The sequence below is a fragment of the Ambystoma mexicanum genome, chromosome 3p, assembly GCF_040938575.1.
Source record: "Ambystoma mexicanum isolate Mex_15411 chromosome 3p, UKY_AmexF1_1, whole genome shotgun sequence".
Taxonomy (NCBI): Eukaryota; Metazoa; Chordata; class Amphibia; order Caudata; family Ambystomatidae; genus Ambystoma; species Ambystoma mexicanum.
In genome coordinates, this window is record NC_090925.1 from 172,585,791 (window position 1) to 172,602,092 (window position 16,302).

At 50.0% G+C, this 16,302-nt stretch overlaps 1 protein-coding gene across 4 annotated transcripts in view; it reads left to right on the forward strand.

Moving 5' to 3' along the window:
• Positions 1 to 16,302, forward strand: part of LOC138580215 (alpha-2-macroglobulin-like protein 1) — a 1,347,911-nt gene that overhangs the window by 416,162 nt on the left and 915,447 nt on the right. For all 4 annotated transcript variants that reach the window (XM_069650572.1, XM_069650575.1, XM_069650574.1 and 1 more), the window contains exon 2: positions 11,001 to 11,184. In XM_069650572.1, the coding sequence (XP_069506673.1) occupies positions 11,001 to 11,184 (184 nt within the window). The remainder of the gene's footprint in view (positions 1 to 11,000; positions 11,185 to 16,302) is intronic.

Sequence of the window (16,302 nt, forward strand, 5' to 3'; positions counted from 1 at the left end):
TGGTGTTTAAATACCATAGTCTGACTTTGCCAGTCGAGCACAGCCTTCAACTACACTGCCCCGGGCTTTTCACTCACTTAGTTGTGGGGAAACTGACATGCCCTTAAAGACTGTCAGTACTGGGAGACTTTGTTTCCCTTAGTCCTTTCCAATGTTGCAACTTTTCTGCAACATGTTGCAAGCGCACAATGTACCATACAGTACAGTGAACTTGGGTCTTGCTTTCATTTCTAAAGGCCCTAGACAGCCTCGAAGGATTTTTTAGGAGAAGTGCGGTTGTGCCTTGGACAGGGCTGGTGGCATCTTATCTTTTCCTATATTTTTAACCCTTTCCTGCCATGCAAACTGCGTATACCGTGTTTGGCACCGAAGTTGACCTGGCTCCAAAATGGCAATGCCACAAGGTTCTTTGTCCTGTCCTTTGGCCATTTTGCCCCTTCATCTTCCCCAGGTCGAGCTGAACCAGGTCAGTCCTTATTTGGGCATGCATTCTTCTGCGAAACACCAAGCTTTCGTGGGCTTCTGCATGTCTTGTGTGTGTTCCCCCAGGATGTGGGCTGGACTCTCTAGTTGCAATCCACATCCTGGGTGACAGAGAGTCTGGTGTGCTGTCAATGACTGGGACCACTGTGGTCTGTGATTGCTCCACGTACGGTATGCCTGTATGTGAGCAGATCTCCCATCGGAACCTCTTTGTTTTGGCGCGAAAGAGATTCTGGATAAGAGAATGCTCCAAAAACCCATACCAGGTCGATTTCCTGAGTTCCCACTGAACGAAGAATAGGATCAAAGTATCCTGAAACCAAGAACCCGAGTCGAGGAACAGCTGGTGACACGCTGGAAGGTTTGGCACCCTGAGTCTGCTGTTGTCTTGCTGGACCCCTCTGCATCCGATCGAATGAGAATGTCTGCGAAGACGCTTAAACACATTGGAATAGTGGGACCAGTGCCTTAAGTGGCACCACAAATCGAGCCGGGGCTCATCGAGGGGGCGTGGCCTAACAGCGGGGGTCTTGATGGCCCATTAGGCCACGCCCCCTTGACGAGCCCCGGCTCAATGGGCTACTGCCACCCCTGCCAGGCAGCCTTTTGTAGAGATTAGCACCCTCTCCCCTATTGGGGAGAGGGTGCTGACCTCTGCATTTATTTTGTGTAGGCTTGCCTGGCAGGGGACAGCGCCTGCCTATTCAGCCTTAATGGTGGTGCTGCCCCTCGCCAGCTGGGGAGGGGCAGCACCACCATTAAGGCTGAAAGGGTGAGGCCACTGGAATCAGGTCTTTTTCCTAAATACTGAAACTCCCGCAAATCCGCGGGAGCTCCAGTATTTAGAAAGCAAGGCCTCTGCTTCCAGCGGCCTCACGTTTCTCCATAATGGTGGCGCCGGCCGACGGGAATCTCTTGATTAAAGGGATGCCTCGCAGGTGCGGCGCCACCATTATGGCAGAAAGGCATTTTTTTCTATAGCCTGAAGCTCTCGCACACGAGCGAGAGCTTCAGGCTGTAGAAAAAAATGCCTTTTCATGTAGTGGCCGGGGCTGTCAGGGGAGATTACTGGGCCCCGGCAGGGCCCCGCCTCAAAACGAAATTTCGGAGACTGCCGGGGCTCAGCCCCGGCAGGCCCCGGCCCACTTAAAGCCCTGAGTGGGACTAACTATTCTCGGCACCTTCATCAAACCCTGAAGGTAAGCCTCCTCTGAAGAGTCCCTGGGCCAACCAGTGGGCTGACCAGCGTGTGCAGGAACTTTGCCCTGACATCGCCCCCGTTCTGCGAAGACCTTTGAATCTTGGTACATCGCAAGCTCTGTGTTCACGGCACTCCCACCAAATTTCATACACTTGGCATTGCCAGGTCTGGAGTAACGAGAGAACGCCCGAACCAGAGTACATGTGGTTACCGTGTTGCCCAGCCATGGTGAGAAACTTTGCAGGCGCCTTGCTGCTGTGCCCCTATGTGCCCTGAAGCCTGCTGCAGTGAAACTGGCCTGAACCATCCACCAGGAGCAGAGAAATCGCCACTGTCCCATTGAGGAATCATCGCTGTATCTTCGCTGCTGAAAGACGCAGAGCCGCACAATTGCTGCATTTGAACCTGCAACCGAAGTAGACTCGACTGCAGAAGTTTGGTCCGAAGTACTTATATTTTTAATACAGATATACCTGTCTGGGAGTGATTTGTAGTGTCCTTTACTCTGTGTGTGCTCATTGAGGCCCTTCAGTCACCCTCACCCCTCCTGAGACCTAGTCTTGACTTCCGCCAATGCTACCTTTATTGGTCTGGCTTGTTACAAGAAACTAGGCTGGCCTCCTGAACCTCTGCCCACCTGGTCAGAGTTAAGAAATCCATCATAACAATTGCATGTCTATTTTTTAATGACTCCCTACACCCCAACCATTCTGCTTTCTTGGCAAATTAGTCTGTGTGAACAATGTGCAGCTATCTGCCACCATTTGCAGTGAGGAAGAGCACAAGGCAGAACTAGCACGACTACTACAGAGTATAATCCAATTTGGCACAGTATCCTTCGGGTTATGGTAAAGATGCCCCACAAAGAGCAGTCATGAGGTGTAATTAGTCCGTCCTGCGATATCTCGCAAACTGGAGGCAATTCCAGCGTTTTTCAATCAGACTGTATTTCAAGCAGTGCCCTTGTAGTACGAGCCTGCAGCAGAGACATCCATGGGTGTTGATTAATACGTGGGAGAGAACATATTCTCTCCAGTTATACCTTCTATTGAGTGTTAATGATTGTCAATCAACACTACTATTGAGGCATATGTTTTGAATCTTCTTCTGGAAGAGTAAATTAAATACCAAAGTAAATCTCTTTAGTTTGGGCGGAAAGTTGGCAAGGCCAATGTTGTCAAAGTATTCCTGTGCATATGGGATTTCGGATTGGTGTAATCATATTTTGTAATCCAGCCATCGTTTTGCTTCCTGGTGGGCATACATCCAAACTTTTGGTTTGACACATATACATGTGAACATGTGGGCAAAACAGAAGATAAGGGGTGTTGAGAAGAATTTGTCCTCCTTTGTCACATTCCTTCATCAAAGTCCTTCTCCTTCGTTAGACCTTTGTTATGGTCAATCTTCATCACAGGCCTTCCTTCTCATTTGCCACAGTCCACCTTCATCATATTCCTTCTCTTTACAGTCTTCCTTTACAGTTCATCTCTTATGTTACCATTTTCCTTCTTCACACTCCTTCTCTTACATAATCCTTCATCTCAGCCCTTCATTTTCATCAGTTCATCATCACAGTCTTTCCCCTTTGTCCCAATCCTTTCTCACAGTGCTCCTTCTTAACATCTTTTCTCCTTCCCCAGAGTCCTTCAAAAAGGGCATTCTCCTTTTTTAAAGTCCTTTGTCACAGGCCTTCATTCTCCTGTATCACAGTCCTCCATTGTCATATTATTCTCCTTCATCACAGTCCTTTTTATTTTTCACAGTCCATCATAGTCCTCCTTTGTCACTAACCTCCTCCTTCATTTCAGTCCTTCTTTGTAACAGGTGTTATCCTTTGTCAAAGTCCTTCTCTCTCATACGTCTATCAGCACAGTACTACTTTTCCACAGTCCTTGTCCTTCATCAGTCCTGCCCCTTCATAAGTCCTTTATCAAAGGCCTTTGCTTTCATCAGTCCTTCGTCACAGCCCTTCTCCTTCATCACAATCATTTCATTTGTCACACGACATCAAAGTCCTTTTTCACAGTTCTTCTCCATCTGAACTGTTGTTCTCTTTTGCCATAGTCATTCTCCTGCATTTTAGACTTTCTCCTTAATCATAATATTTCTTCTACATTATAATCCATCACCGTTCTTCTGCTTTGTTACAGTCCATCACCATCCTTCTGCTTTGTCATAGTCCTTCTCCTTCATCAGAGTCTTACTCTTTTGAGATGGTACTCCTCCCTTGTCACAGTCCTCTGCCACAGTCCTTATTCATCACAGTCCTCTTAATCACAATCTTTTTCCATCATAGTCCTCCTCTTTCACAATCTGGCTAATTCAATGGAGCTGTTTCACTTCATTATAGTCCTTCATTGTCATTCTCCTTTGTTACAGCCCTTCTCTGTAGTCCTTCTCCTTTGACACAGTCTTTCTTCCGAGTCCTTTTCTTTTGTCACAGTCCTTCTTCACATTTCTTTTCTTTTGTCACAGTCCTTGTCTTTCATCAGTGCTTCTTCTCCATTAGTCCTTCTTCATTTCAGACCTTCTCCTTTATCATCACAGACTGTCCCTTCTCTGCCATCACAGTCCTCCTTCATTTCATCTTCATCACAGTCATACCTTCTCCGTCATCACAGTCCTTCTTCATTGTAGTCCATCTTTGTCACAGTCCTTCATCACAGTCCATTTCCTTCATCACAGTCTATCATGGTCCTTCTCCTTTGTAACAGTCCTTGTTCACCATAGTCCTTCTCCTTCTTCAACTTTTCTACTTTGTCACAATCCTTATCCTTCATAAGTCCTTCGGCGCAGTTCTTCTCAATCATCACAATTTTCTGCTCGGTTGATTTGATGTATGCGATGGGCGAGTCAATGGATTCCAGCATGTCCAGTCAGTGTTCGATTTGGATGTAGATGATGCTTCCATTGTAATGGGTTGGCAGTCGAGATACAGTGAGTCGATTGCTTCCACGTAATCGAGCCAGCAATCAGATAGTCTAGGAAATTGGATTACCTGGGTCGAGTCAGCATTTGGATGTCCGAAGAGCAGGTGTGTGATGCTGGAAATGGATCGGAGGGGCAGGGCCTCCATATCCTTGTCCTTTACTGCCTTTTTATCGTGTGTTCTGTCATATTTTCCGCGCAGGAATTCATGTGGGACTCCTGGCGGTGCAGCTCTCTCTCTTCTGGTTTGGTGAACGGACCCGTGGGATAGCCTTATGGCACCATGGGTGAGGGTACAACCTTGTGCCCCTAGTGTATGTTTTTGGGCACCTGTGGGTGGCCCGCAGAGCACGGTATAGGCTGGTGGCAGCTCCATGCTGACTTTGACAGGTGCGCTGGGTATCCTCCATTTTAGGGATCCCCAGGCCCTGCCATTGGAATCAGTTGATTCCTGATGGAAAACAAGATGGCCCCTGTGGCCTCATGCTTTCTATTACCTATTACCTTGTTTTTCCCAAAGTCCTGGGAAGCCCTGACTCTGTCCCTTCCCCCTGACTGGCTGTTGGATGGAAGTGCCATATATGGTGTTGTTGTGAAGGCCGGCCAGACTAGCTGGAGCCTTCCCAGTGATTGGATGTTGTGGGTACCTCCTGTGAGTGGGACCTGGGTGAATGGAGTGTGTGAGCAATATGCACTTCTTGTTGTGGATGTCTGGTTTCTGGCCTGAGAGACAAAGACTGAGACAGCCCTGCCCGAAACTGGCCTGAATGCAGTGTGTAGTGTTGAATGGCTGGGTACTTGTCCCAATCCACATTCCTTGTTGTGAGTGTCTGAGAGGGAGGAGGATGGCCTGAATGCACTGTGTGCCTGATTGGCTGACTGACTCCATGAATGCCCTTCTGTATGATTGGCTGCTGAGAGTGACCCAGCAGTGTGGATGAGAGACAAGATAGTATATCTGGGGACCTCTCACCACTGGAAATTGTTCAGAATCCTTCAGAAGCTGTGTCTACACTTTAAGAGTAACTGGAACTGCTGATCCTCGACGCCCAGCTGGAAGACGAAGACTTGCTGTTGCATTTGCTTCAACCTGATCTGAAAGCTGCCAAACTCGTCAAGGACTGATCCAAGAGAGGACCTGGTAAGGCGCCCTCTTCCCGTGCTCTGAGGGACCATCAAGCACTGCTAACCTTCGCCGAAGCTCCCTGGAAGTCAGACCCTCGAAAGGCTGCTGACCCGAGACGGGACCGCTGAGGAGAACGAAGCAAAGCACCCGGACTTCGCCGCTGTCGAAGTCCATTGCCGTCGACCAGGGTTCGCAGGTTTGTGTAACCGCTGGTGGCCCATCGAAAGTTGTGTTGCCCAGCCGTGGGATCACTTGACGCCGTGCCGCCGATGACCGGAGCCGCCTGCTCCCTTTGCCTAAGAACATTTGAATCCAAGGACTCCCTTGTCTGCAGCGTCGACCGCTTTGTCCCGCTGGAGAAAGTCGAGGACGACCAACGCGCCGAGGAGAATCCGCTGGTGGGTTTCCCGCCACCTGAAGGCCACAAAGACTTCGACGACTCAACGCTCTTGTTGGGCCACAGTTCTTCTGAAACTCTTTGCGGTCCAGAACAATCCGTCACCGAGGTGCCCCGCACACCTCATCCTCGCAGGACGTCGCTGACGAGCACCGCCTGGAGGTACATTGGGGGGGTAAAACCTTAATAGGAGGAAATAAGGCTATTGAACAATATATCGACTGGGCTTGTGCTATATATCTTTATTTTACAGGTTGCCCAGTTGGGGGGATCTCCACACGGAACTGCGCCTAGTGGTAGGGGCCAGAAATCTGCCTTTTGCTTCAATCATCTTACGTTCCTTCCTATCTCTATTGCTGGTGTCCTCGTTATTGATCTGTGAAAACATAAAAATTGATATGAGGCTGGGAAGCCCAAAGGAAACACACCAACACAGGTTACAAAGGACATACAAGTGCTTTATTTAAAAGCTACAACAGTTACCAAAGTCAATTGACAAACGGATAGCTATTCGGCTCTCAGAGTAACGTAACGATCTTCAACGAAGGTTCGATGCATTAGTAGAGAGACCGTACATTGGAATATTTGGGTCTTTTATATGATTTGTCCAGCCCTTGGCCAACCCTCTCGCGGGTTAACCATTCTTGGGATCAGGCCTAGGGTTCCTTGCCAGGTCAATCCTATAATGTATGCATTTTGATCAGTTTCGCTGATATAGTTGTTCATTTACACATAGGTCAGCAATAGGACAAGGTCTCAGTTCGCGGCCCCGACAAGTGGCCTGCAGGCATATTAATTATTCGTGTGTGCGGAGGTCACAACGGCCAGAATATCACTCAGAATGTCATTCAGCCTCCATTTTGATGCTCAGGGTGACTTGCACATTTACAAGAGGACCTAAAATGGCGGCTAAATCCAAGATGGCGACTTACATTACTTTTCGTTAAGGTCAAGACCTTGCCGCAGAGTCTATTTACATGATATTTTAGACAACTTGGCGTAGGCCAATACACATTCAATTACTGCGACAGGAGGCATAATATTATTTCAATTCCAACAGATCTGTGTGACATTTTAACCGTACAGTTGATGCACTTTAATGAGATTCGATAACATTGGTGGTACCACTTTAGAATAGTATATATTTATCATTGTTGATTTCCGAGTACAAAGTGCGTTATTGTGATCGTGTACATACCTTTGAATATTTATTATATAAAGACTGTGTCTTCAGTAATACAGTGTGTTGACATTCCTTTGTGGGGGTTCGGGGATTACACTGTACTTAAGAACCAGCCTGCATCACCTCCTGAGAAGCTAGGCCTTGATTGCTCGTCCATTGCTACCGTAATAGAGAATCTTGGCTGGGGTCTTCTGTGCCTCTCCTCTACCATATTGAGAGCAGAAGTACAGACACTCCCCTCCAGTCTTTACAAGGTGACAATGTCAATGAATTCATGGGTAAGGCGAGTCCTTTGTTCCGCCCTTCACAGCCAGGAAGATTTGAAGAAGACATATCCAGGGGTTCTGTCACCTCTAGAGTCCTGGTTAGCAGTGTTATCTCAGTTTCAGGAGGTCTTGTCCACACAGCAGTTTGACCCCAAATGTGCCTAAAAAAGCTTGGTAGGGAGCAGAGCCTTCCACGTCCTTGGACCCTTCTGTCTTCATCTCTATGGCAGATGAGTTTGGAATAGACTGTATTCCCACGAGTGTTCCAGGTGAATCCTTCATGTCTTTAAGTCCAAATATAATTCAGCTAAGGAGAGGAAGTCCCCCATATATATAGGCAAAATGCTACAGCAGATTGGTCCACAGTAAGCCTGTTGTTAGGGGAAAAATCATGGCTGCTCTAGCAAATGGCCATTGCTTGATCATGTCATTTCCAGTGTGCCTTGTATGCAGGTAGTATGGAGGGGCAGTAATTTTAGATGCCCTATCAAAAAACAAGATTGTGAGACCCCTGTGTGGTCTGAACCTCCCCTCTGGACACTCTAACTCTACCTCTTCTCTATCTGCCGATTTCAATAGGACTCAAGCAATCAGCACCCTAGTGTGAGAGAGCCATTGTCATGTCAGAGCTCTCTTTGAAGAAGCCAGGATTTCAGTGGACCACCCAGGCAGGGTTCCTGTTCCCCGGAGGAAAATAACCACTCTACTCAGTGGGATCAAAGAAGACTTCTTGAGCTGCGTCCCACATGGTTGTTGTGGGAACACCCAGGCATGACTGCTGATACACACTCAGCCCTGACATGAATGAGTCACTACTCACGAATCTGACAATAATATGACATCCAGTGACCATATCATTGTGTAACCTCAGTAGCCACCATGTTAAAATAAGAAATGGCTTATATTTATATTTTAATAACTGCCAGCAGGCTGTTGGGGTATACAACTGCAATATTTTGAGCCAGTGCTGCAGATGGTTAGAACGCCACCTCTACCTGTTAGAACTTTGTGTTCCAGCAGCTGTGTGTATGAATTCACATGTTACCTTTCAACCTGCTGTGCTTACACTGCAGGGAATTTGCTAGTTTTGTCAGCAGATGTTCACAGCAAAGTACATGTATGAAGTATGCTTTTTGGCATGGAGCATTACAAAAGTGGGATTTGATTAGCAGATCTTGTTTTCAGAAACAGAATTACTGGCATTATGTTATTATGAAGAAAATCAAAAAAAGATTGGGCTATCGTGCACTAACTGGATGGCATTGTGTTATGCAATACATTTTCATTCCATGATGTACATTCATTGTGGGAGTGAATTTAGGCCTTCAAATACCCACAGTCATCTTACAAAGCACATACCTAAACAACATCATTACAAATCCCTGTAATACATTGTGTTCTGGATATCTGTGGGGCAATGATTGTCAATATGGGCATAGCTTGTAATAACCCTTCCAGTTTATGGAGTGTTAGGCAAGCTGAGCCCACTACTACACTGAAGCAATAGCCACAAAATTCACCCGCAGAGCATTGTCAAAAATGTTGCATTGAACGCCCTACCCATGTCCTCTATGTGGAGGTTACCACACATGCATGCATGCAAAAGGAGCTGTGAGCATGTCTCTTCCACAGGTCCTATGTATCTCTCACAAAGTATCACACACGCACACAATGAAAAAGTAACGAGTTTTTTGCTCGTCCTTCCTTTTTCTCTCTGCGCCTCGCTCTCTTTCTTTTTCTCCCCCTTGTTATCTCATAGTTCTCTTTCTCTTTGAAATGCCCTTCCTCTGTAAATAAACCCTTTCGTATCACCACATTTTCCGTGGTAATTCTATCTAAAGCCACTTTGCCGTGGTCTTTTTACACGCCCTGACACCTCAACCTTCCTCATTGCGTGTTTCTCACACATGAGTAAAGTCTCAGTGTCCCTGTTGACATTAAGGCCTGTGTGAGGCTCTAATGTTGTCACAGGGGAATATACTGGAGGAGCTACACTCTCTGCCAGTAATGAATCGACATTGCACTTTTAAGAGGTCATTCATTGCATTGTTCTATTTTTAGTTTGGGACATTAGGTGGCGCTCGCGCCACCTATAAAATGAAACTATTGCATTGGAGCACAGACAGGGAGAAGTGGCATATGAGGATGGCACACCGCTTATAGGTGCTGTTTAGTTATTTGCCTACCCTTTGACTGTCCATGGGCATGCTCATTTCAATGCGCATTAGCACCCAGATCCTGCCCCTGACTGCCCAAAATACCTCCTCATGGGAACTCTTTAAGCTAGCCTTACCATCAAACTTTGCACTCGAAATGAATGGCAGGGTTTTTCAAAGCATTCTGAGAGTTAATTACTTAATTGCAACTGTAAGGCCACTATGGTTTAATAAAAATGTCATAACCAGATCTGTCTTCAGCCACTCGATGTATAAGTGTTCTGCATGTACTTAACTCAAGTCTTGGTAAAAACAAGAATTGGCAAAGCCAATAGTTTTGGCCTGTGCGCATATATCAGTCATTTGCAAGGCATTGGTATTAAATGCCCAGGTACTTACATCATTTTGCACCTGCTACCATCAGTGGCCAGTTAACACCACTATGGCAGTACCTGGCAATTGAATTTTCCCATACCTACTCAAAAGCCCAGACTGTTGGCATTGCCAATGCTTGTTCTTTTATGTGCAGACTACTTTTCTTTTATGTGCATTCATGTCGATTTTGTCTGGCTTAATCATGGCAACCACTGAAGATTCAATAGAGACTTTGGTCCCCATAGCAAGTTTAGTAATGGGTACAAGTCTGGCAGTAATTCTCTTACTGACACCTTTTTTGGGTAGTAATGGAATTTCCACCATTTTTGCAGCACTGCTGAATTCCCGAGTTTTTACCTTGAAGTCTAGGATTTGCTTCCAGAAAGATGCTGCTGGTTAATCCTCCACTTTAAGGCCAAATATCAGTGAATTTACCGAAGCGGAATTACCGTTTATGGTAAATCAGAAAAAAATCCCCATGGAGTCCTATGGGGATTCACACCACTTTATCGCCACTCGTAATCTGGTAGTAATTCCGATAGACCGAGTGGTGGTAAAAGGAACCGATTTTTGCTGTCATTTCACAAAATGATAGCAAAAATACCAGCAAACACATTGACGTCAGTGGTGTTCTGGTTAGCCATTGTCAGTGAGTCCATCGGCTTAAATGGAGTTCAAACTCTGTGATTTATGTTGCTGTACAGAAATCTTTTTCCCCCAAACCTCCACATTTCACCACTTCCAGAAACTCAAGTGCGGCCTGTGTTGAAAGTGATGTAAGGGCTTTTAGAAACAATATGCGCCCAGCATGTACAATTCTGACTTCTGTGAATAATCCGGTGGAAAGTGCAAGCCTGACCCAGAGAGCCCTCTCCCCCGCAGGTACCACATGCTGCTGATGCCCGCCGAGATGCCCCACCCCTCCGACAGGAGCGTCTGCGTGCAGCTCAGCAACGTCACCGAGCCCACCCAGGTCCTCGTCACCCTGCAGTCCCAGAGCCGGGAGACCAAAGTGATGGACGTTCACACCGAGGGGCCCGACCTGCTGGAATGCCTGCCCTTTAAGGTCTGTACAGGCGCGCGCGGGGGTGCAGGGGTGCTGGGGAATTAGCTACTGTACTCTTGCATTGCTGGATGGTGCCGTACCCGGGTACTGTGCCTACTCCCCAATACGTTTCCGATAGTTTCCCAGTGTGCAGGCGACACTGACCAGAAGTCGAATATAGACCGGCTCAAAATGGCATGCACACGAGTGATGGGCTGTGCCTTAGACGGCTTTGTCAGAACTTGGAGGACTGTCCACCAAACAATAGCGGTTCTCAGTATGGGGGTGGGGGCTGCAAGGGACGATACCGCCCGCAACTTCTGTGGGAATTGTTGGACATGTAATCATGGTTCTGCTCATAGAGAGGGGGAGAAAGACGCGAGGGTAGGCTACTGTACAGAGAGCGAGATGGTACCATACAGAGATTCAGGGGTGCAGCACCTTTGGGCTAACTGGGCTCCCCCTCCCACCCCCGTCCCTGGAAGTCTGGGCCAATTCTTAAAGGGCCTGCGGCCCTTCAGAGCCATCAGTAGCGGCGGAAATGGCACAGAGACTTTCAGTAGTTACTAGCAGTGCCTTTCTCAGGCCTGAATCGCGAGGCATTTGTCTCTACAATGAAGAACCCCATCCAGCTCCAATTAACCAGCAACTCTATGCCTGCTTCAAAGACAATGAAAATATGGACAAGAAAAAGCTCCCCTTTAAAGAGAGGTTTATTCACATGACATCCACTAGCTTGACATGCAAATAAAAGAGTTTGCTTGTATGTGGATGTCACATGTTGTTAATATCATGCGTAACAGCAACCTGGAAGTTTGTGACAAGCAATCTGTATACCAGGTGACCTGTGTACACAATTTCCATTAGAGTGGGGGTCATGCCTAATATGGCGCAGCATGAAAAACCTGGTGTAAAATGTATGCATGCACGCTGTATGCATGCCTTTTGCGCCACAGCATGTTTTCATTCGTCTGGCAATGACGGGTCACTGTGCAGAGCTGCCTTTTCCGTTACCCCCATCCTCTCTGTCATACAAAGGCACACACGTGTGCACCAGCATGATATCTTAATGCTAGTGCGAATGCGTTGGATTAAAAGCAGGCAGACTCAAAAGAAATCCATTGCAAACATGGGGCCTCATTACACGGTAGCCGCTAAGGGATTACTGGCACCAGTAAGGTCACCGGTGCCGGTAATCCCTTAGCGCTCTACTACGAGGTCCCTCAGCAGGTCCTCTCCTTAACGCCTGGTCTGTCCAGGCGTTAAGGACGGGACCCGCTGAGGGACTTCAGTGCTAATAACGGTACCGCAAATTGCGGGCCCGTCATTAGCTCCTTCCCAGTGCTGGTCATTGGGCCGGCTCTCGGCGGATCCGAGATCCGGCACCAGATGTGTAGCCGGATCTCGGGATCCGGCCAGAGTCAGCCATGAACCTCGCTGGAAAAAAAGAAAAAGAAAAAAAAAAAAAGCATCTGCGACGGCAGCATTGCCGTTTACCGCGGCTCTGGCACTGGTGTGTTATTCACAATGCTCACTACATGTACAACTGAAAGGAGTCAGTTGTACATGTAGCGAGCATTGTGCTTTATAAACCAGTGCCAGAGCAGTGTAAAAGGCAATGCTGCCCTCGCGGGCGTTTTTTTTTTTCGTTTTCTTTTTTTGGCACAACAAAATGAGCCAGGGCTCATCAAGGGGGCCTGGCCTAACTGCAGGGGTCCTGCTGGCCCGTTAGGCCATGCTCCCCTGAGGAACCCCAGCTCAGTGGGCCACTGGCACCCCTACCAGGCAGCCTTTTGTAGTGATCAGCACCCTTTCCCCTTTGGGGAGAGGGTGTTGATCTCTGCATTCATTTTCTATAGGCTTGCCAGGCAGGGGACAGGGCCTCGCCTTTTCAGCCTTAATGGTGGCGCTGCCCCTTGCCAGCTGGGTTGGGGCAGCGTCACCATTAAGGCTGAAAAGGTGAGGCCCCTGGAAGCAGAGGCCCTGTTCCTTAAGACTGAAACTCCCGCAAATCCCCAGGAGATTCAGAGGCCGATTCATGGAATAATTAGCGCGGCGCAAGTGGGCAAAAATGTGCGAATCGCAGTGGAATAGCGAAAATCGCAGTGAACGTGCGAAAATCGCACGAAAAGCAGCGCACGTCGATTCATGGAAGTCCGTGCTCGAGAAAACCAGCGGATGTGCGATAAAAAGTGCGCGGCGCACGTTAGCGCACAGGCCATCTAACAGCGTGCGCCAGGTCACAGCGAAAATCGCACAGGCCACAGCGAAAATCGCACATAGCGCGGCGCACGCAATAAAAGTAGGCGGAACACGGGCGTAACACTCGGAATGGGGAACAACTTGCCAAAACGTGGGCGTCACGGGGGAAGTACAGGGCACAAGTGCGCGGAACGCCCACACGCTCGCCTACAACACGTATTCATGGAATAGAATAGGGGAAAAAAGCGCACGCTCAAACCAGCGCACAGGCACAAACACGACCGCCACAAGAAAGGAGGCGGTAGCGTCTCTGCGGCTGTAAGAAATGTGCGCCAAAAGGTGCGCCAACAAATAGCACCTATATACTGCCATGATGAATGTCCCATACTGTGGCCCTCCAGGAAAAATGACGTGCAAAGGGGTACCCACAAACACGGACACCCGCTGACAAAAAATACGTGTGCATGTATACCGGGGTGCGCGGGAAGTGTCACACGCGATTTGCAGGGTACGTGCATCACAGGGGTTCGCGTGAAGTTATTCACGCGATCGGGCCTGGGGGAGCGGGCTACGTGTATTACAGGGGTTCGCGTGAAGTTCCACACGCGATCGGGCCTGGGGGAGCGGGCTTCGTGTATTACAGGGGTTCGCGTGAAGTTCCTCACGCGATCGGGCCTGGGGGAGCGGGCTACGTGTATAACAGGGGTTCGCGTGAAGTTCCTCACGCGATCGGGCCTGGGGGAGCGGGCTTCGTGTATTACAGGGGTTCGCGTGAAGTTCCACACGCGATCGGGCCTGGGGGAGCGTGCTACGTATATTTCAGGGGTTCGCGTGAAGTTTCACACGCGAATAGCCTGGGCGCGTGAATTTGAGGGGTGCGCGGGAAGTTCCTCACGCGATCGGGCCTGGGGGAGCGGGCTACGTGTATTACAGGGGTTCGCGGGAAGTTCCTCACGCGATCGGGCCTGGGGGAGCGGGCTACGTGTATTACAGGGGTTCGCGTGAAGTTCCTCACGCGATCGGGCCTGGGGGAGCGGGCTTCGTGTATTACAGGGGTTCGCGTGAAGTTCCACACGCGATCGGGCCTGGGGGAGCGTGCTACGTATATTTCAGGGGTTCGCGTGAAGTTTCACACGCGAATAGCCTGGGCGCGTGAATTTGAGGGGTGCGCGGGAAGTTCCTCACGCGATCGGGCCTGGGGGAGCGGGCTACGTGTATTACAGGGGTTCGCGTGAAGTTCCTCACGCGATCGGGCCTGGGGGAGCGGGCTTCGTGTATTACAGGGGTTCGCGTGAAGTTCCACACGCGATCGGGCCTGGGGGAGCGTGCTACGTATATTTCAGGGGTTCGCGTGAAGTTTCACACGCGAATAGCCTGGGCGCGTGAATTTGAGGGGTGCGCGGGAAGTTCCTCACGCGATCGGGCCTGGGGGAGCGGGCTACGTGTATTACAGGGGTTCGCGTGAAGTTCCTCACGCGATCGGGCCTGGGGGAGCGGGCTTCGTGTATTACAGGGGTTCGCGTGAAGTTCCACACGCGATCGGGCCTGGGGGAGCGTGCTACGTATATTTCAGGGGTTCGCGTGAAGTTTCACACGCGAATAGCCTGGGCGCGTGAATTTGAGGGGTGCGCGGGAAGTTCCTCACGCGATCGGGCCTGGGGGAGCGGGCTACGTGTATTACAGGGGTTCGCGTGAAGTTCCTCACGCGATCGGGCCTGGGGGAGCGGGCTTCGTGTATTACAGGGGTTCGCGGGAAGTTCCACACGCGAATAGGCTGGGCGCGTGTATTTCAGGGGTGCGCGGGAAGTTCCACACGCGAATAGCCTGGGCGCGTGAATTTGAGGGGTGCGCGGGAAGTTCCACACGCGAATAGCCTGGGCGCGTGTATTTCAGGGGTTCGCGGGAAGTTCCACACGCGAATAGCCTGGGCGCGTGTATTTCAGGGGTTCTCGGGAAGTTCCACACGCGAATAGGCTGGCCGCGTGTATTTCAGGGGTGCGCGGGAAGTTCCACACGCGAATAGCCTGGCCGCGTGTATTTCAGGGGTTCGCGGGAAGTTCCACACGCGAATAGCCTGGGCGCATGTATTTCAGGGGTTCGCGGGAAGTTCCACACGCGAATAGGCTGGCCGCGTGTATTACAGGGGTGCGCGGGAAGTTCCACACGCGAATAGCCTGGCCGCGTGTATTTCAGGGGTGCGCGGGAAGTTCCACACGCGAATAGCCTGGGCGCGTGTATTTCAGGGGTGCGCGGGAAGTTCCACACGCGAATAGCCTGGCCGCGTGTATTTCAGGGGTGCGCGGGAAGTTCCACACGCGAATAGCCTGGGCGCGTGTATGTCAGGGGTGCGCGGGAAGTCCCACACGCGAATAGCCTGGGCGCGTGTATTTCAGGGGTGCGCGGGAAGTTCCACATGTGATTTGACAGTGTGGCTCCTCCCAGGTGTACCCTGTACACCCTTCACGGCCCCTGCAGGCAGCCCACACCACAGGGGACTACCCTGCATCCCTGGTCATGTCCCGCAGGCAGCCCACCCAACATGGGCATGCCCCCCAGCAAAGGCACATGTCTCCTTGAACTAATGAACACCAACACATGTCCCCTTGCACCCCCACCCCAAAGCACTGTGGGGCACCTGCCAGCAGGCCCCCACCCATGTCCAACTCATGTCTCCCACCACCCCCAAACCCCAGCCACCAGGGTCACCCTCCACCAGGGCCCCACTCATGTCTCCCACCACCCCCACCCCCCAGCACTGTGGGGCACCTGCCAGCAGGCCCCCACCCATGTCCAACTCATGTCTCTCACCACCCCCACCCCCCAGCACTGTGGGGCACCTGCCAGCAGGCCCCCACCCATGTCCAATCCATGCCCCCCTGCACCTGGGTCCCAACATTCCCCAATCATGTCCGTAATGCCCATCCTCCCCTGCCAAAA